Raw genomic sequence first — 14,697 nt, forward strand, 5'->3', positions numbered from 1 at the left:
TGTGGCAATCTCTGGAAAATATCATCTGCTACAATAACAATATTCACTACGTGATTTGGTTAAAATAATACAACAAACAGCATTATATCCTTTGATTGGTTTTAACTCTGCATACAAGACAAAGTTTCCCCAAAATGATTGTATTTTCAGCTTTGGAAATAGAAATTAAAATGTATATGGTTATTATTTTATGTAATATTTATAACTACTTTGTGAAATAGGTGTTATTATTATCTCTATTTTAATAGATGAGAAAGTCGAATTTGGAAGCTTTCAGTAAGTGTATTTTCATTGAATAGGTAAACACATTCTAGGAAAACTTTCCAGATCACTATAAATAATAAGCACTTGTATATTCCAAAGAAGCTGTACTAGGTGCTGAAAAGGTAAACATGATCTATGCTCTCATTTAAATTCTTAGGGGTCTGTGTGTTTGTCTTTCAAGAATCATTAAATTACGGCCTTATCTGTTTCTGTTATTCATTTCTTTCATATTATGCTTTATCTAGCAGTTAGGGGTTAAGCTTTTCACAAGTAGAAAATGTGACTACTTGCACTACTTATTTTGTCTCTTTCTGGAATGCCTAATATGGTGGTCTCGGGCTTCTGCTCTGACTCACGGGGCATTGTACAAACCATACAACAGCCAGAAAGAAGACAGAGTGGAAGTTATTTCTCCTTGGAGCTTACCACCACCCTCCCCAAAAGTGCATTCTTGCAACTAAAAGGAAATTAAGTTAATCAGCTCATATATATTTTCTGTTTTTATTCCAACTGATTTTATTTTTGAGGCCAAATATATGTTATAATTTAAAGACAAACCAATATTTATATTTCTGTGAAGCATAAATATATCAATGTAAGCTTTACTTTTTTATAATGATCAGTCTCATCTTTCATAATGGAGTTACTTGAATCTTCCAAGGGAAATATTTTTCATAAGACTTAAAGGAAATAGTTTTTAAAACAACAAATTTGTTACAAAAAAAATCTTAGATGGTGTGGGTTTCTTACAGTTTTGAAAGCAATTTTTTGTTAAAATACAAACTTTTTTCCTAACTATGAAAAACAAAACTCCCACCTATAAATTAGGGGAACTTACTAGTTATCTGAAATTATTTTATGTAATTCTTTAATACATAATTTTTAAAAATAATTTTAATTAATTTAAATTGTTTTAAATTAATTAAAATTATAGGTTTTACGTAATTCTTTTTTACATAATTATTTAAAACAATTTTCTGTAATTTTTCTATGTTAGAAAATGCTTTCTAACATACAAGAAAATAACATTCTCTAGAAACAATCTAGTGGCCGTATTGCACCTTGATGACTTTTTTAAATGCCATGCCACCATTTCACCCACAAAGTGTATTTAATGTTTGAGGGACAAAAAAAAAAAAGGGAAAACTATAACAGATCCTGGTTTTTGAGCTGGTAAGTCTTTGTTAGGTAACTGAGCTTGAAGATTTCCATATTATAATTTGTATTAGTTCCCTACGAAATGGTCTCCCCCAACTTTCATTTTTATCTAAAATCTATTCTTTGGTTCCTATTCAATAATAATAATATTTTAAGGATATACATGAAATGAGGATTTAAAGAGCTTAAGTAACTTGCCAAAGGCTATACTACACAATTAATTTATGGAAGAGCAGAGATTCTATCCGCTATCTCTTTGATTTCTTATATCTTTCTGATCAATTGAAAATTCATTTTAACCATGATTGATGACCAATATACCACAGGTAGTTAACTTTGCTCTTGACTAGTTGTATGATATAATTTTCACAATAATTTCTTAATTTTAAAATAAATCTATTAATTTTCAAAAAGTAATATAAGTTCAATTTTGCCACCATTTTTAACAGGGGCTGGCCCAGTCATGAAGTGGTTAAGTTCACAGGCTCAGCTTCAGTGGCCTGGGGTCACAGGTTCAGATCCTGGGTGTGGACCTACACACTGCTCATCAAGCCATGCTGTGGCAGCATCCCACACACAAAACAGAAGACGACTGGCACAGATGTTAGCTCACTGACAATCTTCCTCAAGCAAAAAGAGGAAGACTGGCAACAGATTTTAGCTTAGGGCCAATCTTCCTCACCAAAAAAAAAAAGCTTTAACAGAAATCTCAGAGATTGCAAATTCAAATTCCTCCAAGAGCCAAATATTTAGAGCGTTAATGAGTGAAATTTGTAGGATTCAAGATATAGAAAGAAGTAATGAACTGGGGACTTCATACTCTGCCTAAAGGACAACTATCATTGATTGTCACCAATAGGAATGCAGGCTCAGGGATGCTAATTTTTAATTTTTCAAGAAAAGTTGGTATAGCAGATTTTTATCAGGAATTTCCTTATACTTAAATATTGACAACTAATTCCAATTTCTAAAATTTCTCTAACAAAGTTCATCTGCAGAGTATATTTAGCCCATGGGCTGCTTGTTTGCAAGCTCTATTATATACATGCCTATCATGACTATAGGATAATGATGTTAAATTAGGAGTAGAAGACTGAGCTGAATCTGTAGTGACTCTTTGACATGAACAAACAAGTATTTACTGAATGCCAACCAGAAATATGAAACATTGAGTGACCAAAATTATATTATTGAATATGTTATTAGGAGTCCAAGAAGTGAGAGGTGTCCAGAGAAATGAGATGTCAGTATGAGAGGTCAGAACTAGTCTTCATGAGCTAGACTAAGGAGAATGAGTAAGAAGAGAGGAGAAAAGAAGTTATTCTAGAAGGAGGAATAACATGAACAAAGATGTACAAGTGTTATCACTGATGAAGAACATTTAGAGGACAGTGAGATTATCAAAGGACGATGTATTCCAGAGCAGTGAGAAATACGAGAGAGGCAGCAGATTTCTATGGATCTTGAAAGCTAAGCAGAGTTTAGACTTAATATGATACGCATCTGAAGCAATATCAGATTCTTAAGTAGGAGAATGACATAATCGATGTAGTATCTTTTAAAAAGGATTAATCTGGTCATGGTATGGAGAGAAGATTGGAGAGCACAGAGTCTAGTATCAGAGAGGCCAACTAAGAAATGGTCTCAGTAGTACAGGAATGAGGAGATGTGGGCCTGGACCCTAGTGTAGAAATGTCAGAAAAAGTGAACAGTTTTCCACTAACCCATTTACTTGAATGAGTCCTTGGTACAGCTTGTCCATGTATGTGAGGGTGTGTGTGTGCTTTTTTTTCCGTTAACAAACTGGAGCTGGCCTTGTATAATGAATAGAACACTAGTCTGGGAATTAGGAAATCAAGATTCTAGAGTGGCCACTGCCCCTAAGTGTGTACACTTGAGCATGCCTCTTAACTTCACGGGCCCTCAGCCCTCTCATCTGGACAGGAAGAGACAGAACCATGAGGTCACGGTGTGGGGCCCTGGGTTTCAGAATTCCAAAAACCAACAATCTGAAGTATTCAGACACAAATCTAATCTCCGATTTCTTCTGAAAGTCCAAAACCCTGGCTTCCTTAGGTCCACATTGTTACATGGTAAAACTGGCTGGAGTTGAGTAGGTAGTTCCTCTTTCAGGCCGGCACGGACTCTCTAGTTTGCCACAGTCCCACCCTTTCCTCCTGTATCCCGACACTGAGGCCCAGTGTTAGTGCCATTCATCATGCTTTCATCGCTGTTTTATTATAGTAGAGAAATATTTTTCTAAGCTTCGTTTTTTTATCAAAAGTGAGAAAATGGAAGACAAAAAGAGATATTTTTCAAGAAAAATGAGAGAAAGCCTACATCTTTATGGAAATAAAAAATATTCCTTTAGATTTACTATGCATAAAATAGTGCATCTGTGTCATAGATAACCATTTAGCCCTCTTTAATCATATCGTTTCATTTGAGTTTGAGAACCCTGCTATGTGTGTTGGAAAAAATATCGAGGGGCTGGCCCAGTGGCATAGCAGTTAAGTTCATGTACTCTGCTTCTGTGGCCTGGAGTTTGCTGGTTTGGATCCCAGGTGCAGACCTATGTACCACTTACAGAGCCATGCTGTGGCAGGCATCCCACATACAAAGTAGAGGAAGATGGGCACAGATGTTAGCTCAGGGCCAATCTTCCTTAGCAAAAACAGAAGGCTGGTGGTGTATGTTAGCTCAGGGCTAACCTTCCTTAAAAACCAAAAAAAAATCTAAGGAGGAAATTATCAGATTCACATTTTAGAAAGAGTACTCCAGGAGCATGTGAAAACTGGGTAAGAGAGGGAATGCTGGAGGAAAGAACAGCTGTTACAACAGAGTGGTGAAACGGTCTCAAGAAGAGTTGATAAAGGCCTGAACTGACATGTTTACAGTGGAGAAAAGAGGAGAGGATTGATTCAAGGAGGTAGAACTGTTAGAACTTAGGGAATCCAATGGATACTGGAAGTAGAATGACACTGGATTTTAGGAATGGTTCACTGGATGGATGGTGATTCCATTCACTGAGCTAGGGAATTAACAGAGAGAAAAAGTCTTGGGGAAAGGTGAGTTAGCATGGTACTACTCTACAGCAGGAGTTGGCAAACTATAGCCCATTGCCTATTTTGTACAACCCACGGTAAAAATGATTTTTACATTTATAAATGGTTGAATAAAAGCAAAAGAAGAACACATTTCATGGCGTGCAAATTATATGAAATTCAAATTTCAGTATCCATAAATATTTACCAGAACACAACTCATTCCTTTATGTATTGTCTGTAGTGTGTCCACAGGACAACGGCCGAGTTGAATAGCTGACACAGAAACCATATGTGGTATGGTCATCACTTTACACTGCTGCCTGATGACACTACAATTTGCAGTGACACAGTTATGACTGTCCAGTGTTTTAAGTACCATGTGTATTGTCATACCACAACATTTCATTTTGACCATAATGTCAAAACAAGAAGAGAAAAGTGTACTTTCAAATGTCATGCTTTTAAGGTACGTAAAGTAGTGTGTGGATTATTTTGTTATTGAATTAGATGGCAAACTACTGTATCATACCATGAGATCACAGCCATGCCACAGAAATACAACACACACCTATATTACCAGACAAAGCATTCCTCATATTCACAATTCATAGGAAAATAATCATCAGAGAAATTAGAAAATAAAAATGAAGTATCTCATCACAGTAGAATTTCTTCACAAAAATAAAAAATGAAAATGAAGCTGCAAATAAAGTAAGTTTCTGAGTGGCTCTTTTGTTAACCAGGGAAAGCTGTTTATTCATGGTGAGTCAACTAAACCATATTCTGACCACAGCAACCAAAGAAATATTTTCAGAGGGGGAAAACCAAACTTGTTTAAGAGCCTTCAGTGCAGGGAGAATAGCTACTTGAAGAGGTGAGGACACAGGGAGCAACATCAATATTCAATTAAAAAACAAGGCAAATGATTTTGAGAGGTTTTCCTTGATTCTTGATGAGTTGACAGATATTAGCGATATGTGTTATTTTCGAAAAATCAATGCTGAGTACGAACTGACTTAAGAATTAGCTTCTATGAAGAGTCTGCAAAGAATAACAACAGGCAAGAATATTTTCAAAGTTGAGAAAACATCAAATCAGTACAACCTGAAGAGGAATCCGCTAAGATGTGTTACAAGTGACAGTGGTAAAAACATGTGAGGAACAGAAAAAGGCTTAGTTGAGCAAACTTACCAAATTTGTGAAAAGGTAAAGCGTTTAAAGCCTATGGTTCTTTATTATGTATTCATTAGTAGGCATTTTATAGGGAAAATATTTTAAACTATTATGTATTACTGAACTAGGAGTATCAACTTCATTCTCTCTCACAGATGTAACCATCATCAGTTCTGTGCACTTTGATAAGAAATAGAAGTTGAATATCCTGATTTGCCTAAACACACAGCAGTTTAATGGCTTAGCAGTTGTACAGTTTTACTGTGATTTTTTGAGCTCAAGGGTGAGACGGAAATTTCTGAGCAAAAAAAAATGCCTTCAACCACTCTTATCAAACAATGAATGGCTTTGGAAGTTAGATTTTGCTGCAGATTTGATAATGTTTTCTAGAATTCGACCTGAAAATCAAGGCAAAAAAGTGCTTATATGCAAAACCTATACTGTTAGGTCATTTTGACAATATTGTTCAAATCACAAGTAGTAATCAATCTGCTTTATACACTTCTTGTGCTATCAAAAGTTAAAACAAGAAGATCTCTATGCATACACAAATTTGCAAAAGATATATTTTGCAAGATCAAACTACAGTTCTATCAGTGTTTTGCTGACCTCACTGCAAGTGCAAAAGAAACTTCCATATATCAAAATCCATTTACCTATACAACTGAGGAACTTCCACCTAACTTTCAATTGGAAGTGGTTAATCTGCAATGTAGCAGCATACTAAGGGGCAAATATCAAGAGAAGAATCTAAAAGAATTCTATAAACGGCTTCCATACAGTGAATATGCTCATTAAAATCACGTGCCCAAGGACTGACAGCAGTATTTGGCAGTACCTATCTGTCTCCAATCATGTTTCAAAAACAAAATCCATAAAATCACATTACAAATCTGCATTAACAAATGAACACCTGGAATCAATTTCGATGACAGGGTAAATCTGAATCCCAATTAAGTGAAATGCTATCTCAAAAGAAGAATTACAATCTTTTCATTAGTAGACTTGTGTTACAATAAACTATGTTCAATTAATGTTATATTTTGAATTTTGTCAATAAAAAATTTGTGGACATTTCTCTCATCATATGTACTTTCTCTTTATTTATGTAATACCTTTGATTTTGCCTCTTGGCCTGCAAAGCCTAAAATACTTTCCATCTGGTCCTTTATGTAACAAGTTTGCAGACCTCTGCTCTGTGGTGGTGCTATTCAAAGTGCAGCAGCATCCAGGAATGTCTTGACAACACAAATTATTGGCCCACCCTACACCTACTGAATCAGAATTTCTGAGGGGGTGCCGAGGATTTTTTGAACAAGCTCTCTGGGTGATTCCTCTACAAGGTAAAGTTTGAGAACCACTGCTCTAAAACAGGATTTTAGAAACTTAGTTCTGTCCCCTTGGATAAATTATTTAATTCTTTAAGTCAGTAAAATGCAGATAGTGTCACCCACTTCATAGAATTGTTAAAAGGATTAAAATTAAATTTTAAAAATATGAAAAAAAAGTAAAGCTAAACATAACTGACACCAATAATTCTTAATAAATGGTAATTACTAATTCAATAGGAGACTGGAGTTCCATTGTACCAGCTCATGTGATATGATTATTAAATTTTCAGGAATTTTATGGGGTAGTTAATAAAATAGCCATTATTGAAAATTAAATATATACACTTAAAATTAAATATGTTATATTAAAACAAACATATTAATACTCAAAAATCATCACTACTTAATTACTTTATTATATTTTACTATTATGTGTGCTCATGAGCTTATTATGCCTATATGGTGAATATACCTCATAATGGTATGCTTCATCGCCTCTCTTCCTAACTATGTATTCATAGGAAATCAAGAACCACAACAAATCAGGGCATTTTGGGAGATGGGCTTTTGGTTTAACATTTACCAGCACATATGGGTTACCATTATTACAAATTACACAATGAATTCAGTTTTGAACTTAACAAGTTGGAATTAACTATGAATATAGAGTATCTAATAATCTACTAGACACAAAGATATGGCCCATATATATACATATATATTTAGAGACCAACAGCATATAGATATTAAGTGAAGCTATAAACACGGACAAGAGTGAGCAAAAACAGCCCTGAGAGGAGAGGGCAGATACTGAGCCCATCTGGAAAAAATTCATATTGTGAACAAAAAAATCAAGACTTTGGAGTTTATAAGTACAGCCAATCATGGCTAGGAGCTCAATTTAACTACTTCCGTTGATCACTATCCTAATTCTCAGTTTTAACTCCTGGAATGCTTCTAGCAACAAGACTTGTACAAATTATGAACTGAGAGAATTACAGTACTCTGTAATTTGAATCCAGCACCCATATCTTAGCCAGCATGGGTAACGGTATTTCAGGCCATCTATTTAGACAAAGCTAACAAGTTGGTTCAAATCCTGAAGTTGCTACCTTAAGTAGATATTACCTTTGAACATCAAATAAAAACAAGTTATTAAGGGATGATTATAACATATTTAAGACATCAATGATACTGAAGATATTTCACAGTTTAAAAGAATCACAGAATTTTGAGAACCAAAACAGACTTAATAACCTAATCTGATATCTTCATTTATTATTGCTCTTCTCTCTGCCAAGTTAAACCTCTAGGAAAGTATTTTAAATTAAATTTTTTCCTTATCAGTTATCTGAACATTGGTTATCTAAAATTAACATGGAGTTCCCAAAGGAGTGGATCTTCCTTCTCCATTCCTCCTGATCTCTATGAGTGGGTATTAAAAAAATTTAAGTAATTCTTATGGCTTTTGCGGTGCCACCAATAACTCCAGAATTGCCAAGTTCATATTCAGATGATCTGGAATCACTGGAGAGAGTAATCACGCCACTTCTCCAAAGGCACCTACAAGCTCTAAGAGTGCACTATGAAAGTAAAAACTCCCTATGGTTCCTAAAATGAAGTAAGCCTATTACCACTTTCCAAACAGTAGTACTATAGACTTCAGAATATGACTCTACTAAAGATAACGAGTTTAGCCCTTGTCCCATATGAAAAACAATGGGTATATACAAAATAGATATAATGCCAACAATAAGAAAAATTATTCAACTAGTCAATCTAACATCTATGCTCCTTTAAAATAATAAATTTTAGTGATTACTAGCTTACAAAAATATTTTAGTGCTCTACCTTGACTTGCAAAGAGCAAGTAAAAGTGCTATTTTTTACTATTTATCCATGAAACCATTCCTAGACCTAGCAATACAAGGAAAAAAAAGAAGACTTATCAATAATACTGATACATATTTACAGAGAAAAAGAAAACTCCAGGAATTAAAAGTATAATTAGAGGCATACATATAATTCCAAATTCACAAAGACTAATAGTAAATAAAAAGTGATAAAAGCATTTATCAGTAATGAGTATTCTTTATGAAAAATGCCATGTAAAATTAGAAAACCATTTCTAAACTCACTGTGCATGACAGATATCGCAACAATAAAAAGTGTACTGTACTAAGTCATAAGGACATAAAAAAATGGAATGTCAAAGAAATGTGAAGCACTATGGTGAGATTACAAATTATTCTCAGGCAAGAAAATAACATGTCATTCCATGTAAAGTGCAACATTTTAAAAATGTTTAAAGAAACCTATGCTTACTTAAAGATCTTTAAACACAGCAGGGAATACAGCATGACTATACGGAGTGAAGTCCTTACTCATTATCCTCTTCGCCTTTACAAGTACCTCCACGTCTACCATACTTCTTAAAGTGCTTTTTCGAAAGTATACTAAGTAATATACTAACCAAACCACATCAACTTGGAGATTTTTCTCAGTCCTTGTCTGTGCTCTGAAGCAACAGCCACTACTGACCATCCACACTCTTTCTTAAAACCAACCATACAACAATTCTAGTCTTTCACTCCTACCTACTTCTTTTTCAGGGTCAAATCATCCCATTCCTTTCCTCTAACTGAAATATTCTCTAATTTATCATCTAATTCATCCTACACTCAACTGAGAGATTAATTTTCCTAAACCACAGATGTGATCCATCACTTAACTCCGAAAATGTTTAATAGTCTCTTAATAGACAAGTCCAATAACTTCTTCAGCTTGTCATTTAAGGTCCTCTGCTATCTAGTCCTTATCTATTCATACTTTTTCATCTCTGTCACCCACTATTTCCATACCCTTTGCTCCAGACAACATGGCTATTTAATTATATCCTGAAACTCCTTGAATGGTCTCTATTTTCATTTATGTCTCTCCCCCAACTCCCATCCTGATTAACAGTCTCTATTCATTTCTACCTTTCAGAAGTTTAACCAATCTTTGGTTCAAATATCATTTTTCTAAAACCTTCTCTCCAGCCTCTGAATCTATAATATATGTAAAAAGTCTTTTATATCACTTGTACTTCATTTCTATTATAGTTATCTGTGTATGTGTCATATCCCTATTAAAATAAGAAGTAACTTGAAATATGAATGTCTTATTCATCTTTGTCCTCCCACAGTATAGTGCACATGATTGATACTCAATAAATATATGTTGAATTTATAATAAAAATATACATAAAATAATAGCCATGGTCCATAAGATTATACAGGAAGTTTCCTTCACTTTCTTATGAAGAAAAATCATTGCCAGAAGAATATCTTTTTTAAAAAATCACCTTATTTATTTCTTCAAAAGCCATTAAAATGTGATTTTTTTCCTACCGTTAGTCAGTATACCCCTTATGTATATATGAATTGTTATAATAACTTCCTTGGCTCAGAATATAAAATTGCTTTCCAAGGTTTCAATTTTACATTATTCTGTGTTCCTACTGATCACACACTAACCCGCCTTACCATTGAAAACAGCAGTGCAGAAGGAAATAGCTTGCCTGGAGGCTGCCCCAAAACCCATACCTCGGAGACAACCCAACTTTTTTTTAGAGAGAAGAGTAGTCATAGCATAATTATACTTCTCTGTTCCTGCTTCTCCACGCCTCCACTGCAACTACCAACCCAAACGTTTGTTCAGAGCCCATACTTTCAGGTTCGCAAGCTGAAAATAATAGACAGGTTTTAAGTTCAACAAGTAATTCACCAAAGATCTACTGAATCCCTACTATGTGGAAAGCACGGTGGGGAACTCAAAACTTAACCTGACATAATGTTCATCTTCTGGAACTCACGATTAAATGCACAACACACACACATAAACAACTCCATTATAAGACAGATTATGTAAGTGCTAAAAAGCTTCCAACAAGGTACAGATAGAGAGCTGTGAGGAGAGATTAATTTAATCAGAGTGTATCTGAGAAGCTTCAAATGAGAGATGGGTTTCTATTTGGCCTTTTTCTGAAATCAAGCAGGAACATTCAAGATTTTCAAGATTAATTATTTTTAAGTAAATAATCTCATTAGAAGTATTTTTACTCACTAATATTGCAACAGAATTGGATTTTTTCCTACTGAAAATGTACTGATTCAACATGAAAGTTAAAATTTTAGTTAAATAGATTTTTTTAGCTCACTTTAAAGCATGGGGAAATGTATTTTACCAGCCAAACTTACGGCCTATAATTAAGAAGAAAATTTTTGTATGTTCAAGGGAAAGATACAATGTGTCCAATAACTTGAATTAGTATTTTTTAAAATTCTACTCTTAGAGAAAGGCTAGGTACAGACCAATGGGCCATCCAATTTTTACAGAAATTTGTTCAGCATACCAAAAGTACATTAAAAAGGGGGAAAAAACTGAACTGAAAATAGAATTCAGGGCCCTGGATTCATTTTTCATATATACCACCTCCTCCCGCAGCTCTAGCCTCTTCTCAACAAATGGCCAAAGGTTTGAATCAGAGCTTGAAGCGTCTGCTTTTCAAGTAAGCTCCATCGACACCATTTCCAGCTTTAGATACTTCCTTCAAGATTCTGAGTTGCCATGACCTAACTCAGGACGAGCTGAACACTGTATTGACAGATGAAAGGACCACTCATCTCAAGCTTAAAATAACTTGCACAGAAGGGGTGGGAAAAGCCCGAGCTGACAGACGCCAGTGAAGCACATTTTAAAACGAGGAAATTATGATAGACAAGAGTGGAAGCAAACCGCGGAAGGTAGAAGTACGGAATTCCAAATTGCTAGTATTTAAAAAAAACTTCCGGCTTTTAATTACATTACAGAATTAATAAGATATTTCTGTAATTACTGAACTTAACAGTTAAGCAATATATTATGAAAACATTTTAGGATAAATTATACGTAGTTTTATAATACATACTTGCATTTAAATATCTCCTCCAAACCAACCTCTTAACTATAAATGCAAAGGAACTAAAATCAGATGATGCACATTTAGGCAGGGGAAGCTGGGAAAGAGTAACTAACATGTAAGTTGGGTACTGTGTCAGAGGGTGCCGTTTCCTGCCACAGCAGACAGGCGAAGGACCCAAGAAAGCGGGCTGAGCACGGGAATGTCGCACCCTGTAGTCGGCCAACGCTCCCTCGACAGCCAGCGGCTCTCTGCATCCCTCCTCGCGTTCCTCGTGGCCTCTGACAAGCCATCCTGTCACCGCGAGGCTGCCCGCTCTCCCCCAACGCAAATGATTTCCGTGCAGGTTGTAAGATCGCCCTCGCAAACTACTTGCTCACACTTGCCGCCCGGGACGAGCAGTCCCCACGACGGGGCCAGGTGGCCCTGGTGGGAAGTTCCGCGCAGCGGTCCCTCCCGCGGGCGGCCTCGGGAGGCGGCGGGGCAGCGAGGGAGCCGCGGGCCGGCTCCGCGGCCGGGCACCGGCGCGCAGGGAGAATGGAGGACGGGAGGCGGCGCGGCGCCCGCGGCCCGACCCCACCCGCGCCCCGGACCCTCCGGCCCGCGGACCGGGCGCGCGATCCGCGTGCGCCGACTCTCCCCAGGAAGAGCCGCCGTCTCGTACCCGTGGGTTTGAGAAATCCGGCAACTTTGCGCGAGAAATGCTTCCCCCCCTGCAACACACCGAGAGAGAGGAAAATGTCAGGCGATGACGGGGGAAGAAAGATGACTTACCCATGTTCACCCAGAGGGTGAGGAGCCGGCGGGGCGAGGCGAAGGTCTCCGGCGCGGGCGGCGCAGCCCGTGTCCTCCCTCCACCTCCGACTTTCCCGCAGCCAGGGAGGGACCCGCGGGGGGCGGCCGCCGGGGAGGAGCAGCTGCTGCTGCTGCTTCTGCTGCTGCTGCTGCAGGCGGCGCGGCCGCGGCGGGGACGAGCGGCGGGGGGCGGGGCGGGGCGGGGCGGGGCGGGCGGGCGCAGCCTGCGGCGGGCGCGGCTCGATCGGGCGGGTGGGCGGGTGGGCGGGCGGGCGGCGGAGGCGCCGAGCCGGCCTGAGCAGCGCCCGCCCCGACGCGCCCGGAGCGCCCCGCCCACCTCCCGAGCATGCTCAGTGCCTCGCGCCGGCGGCCGGGGAAGCGGAGCGTGCGAGTGGGCGTGTCTACGGTCCGGCCGCGGCCCCGCGGAGGAGCGGCTGGCGACCGCCTGAGGGGCGGGACGCGGGCGCCCCGAGCCCTGTCTGCTCCCGTCCGGTGGCCCCAGGCGTCACCCCGACCCTGCCGACCCGCACCCTGAGAACAGGCGGGCGTTCTTACAGGACAAGCCGCTGCTCAGGCGCGAATCTCCCAAAGCGGGAGGTGCTGGGGAGGCAGAGTGGACACACCAACTCGAAGCCCCGCGGCGGAGGCGAGAGGCGGCTCCTCGCGGAGCTGCTGCCGCAGGACGCCCGTCCTCAGAGCAGCCTGGGCCCGCCGGGCACTGACAGGGAGGTGGCCGCGGGGAGGGTGCGTCGTGTCGGTGGGCAGTTCACGCTGTCCCGGCTGTGGCCACTTCAGAAGCAGGCCTGCCCGGGCCTCCTCAGGGAGGGCCGTGCCCCGCCCTCCGTTCCAAGGACGCCCCACCCGCCGCTGCACGGCTGCCCCCGGCCCGGGCTCCACCCTGTGGGGAGGGGCCGGCCTCTGCTCCCGGACGCGGCGGGAGAGGGAGGCGCGGCTGCGCCGGCTGCGGGGATCCGGGCCGGGCGCGCGGCTCCGCGGGCGCCCTCCGGCTGGGCATGCGCGCGAGGCGGAGGCGCTCCTGGGGCCTCTGCCGGGGAGGGGCCGGAGGCAGCCCGCCGGCTCTCGGCGTGCTGCTCTCGCGCTGACCCCGTAGCTGGGCTGCGGAGCCGGGTCGCTCCCGGGGCAGCCGCAGCCGCAGTCCTGCTGGGCGAGGGGCGCGGTCAGCAGCACAGCCCGGCAGGGGGTTGCCGGAGCGCTGAGTCAGGCGTCTTTCCCCTTTCAACTTTTACTTTCAAACCAGTGTTGAGAAAAGGCGCTCTTTTCGCTCCTTCATCCTTGGCCCCTTCTTACAGTCAGATCAGTTTCCGTTTGTGTGACTGATGCCAGAAGCACACAGGTTAGAATGGGCCTTGTTATTTGTTAAGCCGAGAGCAGATTTCATGTGATTTTTCTAAGACAAAAATGAAACACGATGATTAATAAGAAAGGTTTGGTAAAACAGGAAAATACAGTTTAACTACAGAAGTGGAAGCTGTTAGACATTGCTGATGCACGAGACAGCCACCTCGCTCTTCTGCTACCCGCCTTCCCTGCTGTGATATAAGAACTCTCTTCCCGTTCGCCTCAAAATAACCCTCCACAGCTGCTGTGTAAGCTGTGTGACAAAGTACCACCAATTGGGTGGCTTGGAACAACAGAAATGGATTGTTTGACAGTTCTAGAGGCCAAAAGTCTGAGATTCAAGTGTTGGCAGGGCCGCGCTGCCTCTGAAGGCAGGAAGGAAGGGTCTCTCGCAGGTCCCTCCGAGCTGCTGGTAGGCCTTTGGCTTGTGGTAGCATAACTCCAACCTCACGCAGCATGTCTGTTCAGATTTTCCTTTTTTATAAGGACACCAGTCAGATTAGGGCCCCAAATCCTCTAGTGACCTTATCTTTAGTTACATCTGCAATGACCCTACTTCCAAATAAGGTCACATTCTGAGATACTGGGAGTTAGGACTTCAACAGGTGAATTTGCAGAGGACACAGTT

At 40.3% G+C, this 14,697-nt stretch overlaps 1 protein-coding gene across 13 annotated transcripts in view; it reads right to left on the reverse strand.

The window, feature by feature from the left end:
- The window catches only part of RAP1GDS1 (Rap1 GTPase-GDP dissociation stimulator 1), a 147,856-nt gene extending 134,647 nt beyond the window's left edge, over window positions 1-13,209 (reverse strand). For 3 of the 13 annotated variants that reach the window (XM_070263402.1, XM_070263400.1, XM_070263399.1), the window contains exon 1: window positions 12,690-13,056. In XM_070263402.1, the coding sequence (XP_070119503.1) occupies window positions 12,690-12,693 (4 nt within the window). In that variant the 5' untranslated portion in view covers window positions 12,694-13,056. Of the gene's footprint in view, window positions 1-12,689 lie in introns of all 13 variants that reach the window. The other 10 variants (XM_070263406.1, XM_070263403.1, XM_023637680.2 and 7 more) reach the window with 7 other exon arrangements.
- Window positions 13,210-14,697: the final 1,488 nt, after the last annotated feature.

Source organism: Equus caballus, chromosome 3 (assembly GCF_041296265.1).
Source record: "Equus caballus isolate H_3958 breed thoroughbred chromosome 3, TB-T2T, whole genome shotgun sequence".
Lineage (NCBI taxonomy): Eukaryota > Metazoa > Chordata > Mammalia > Perissodactyla > Equidae > Equus > Equus caballus.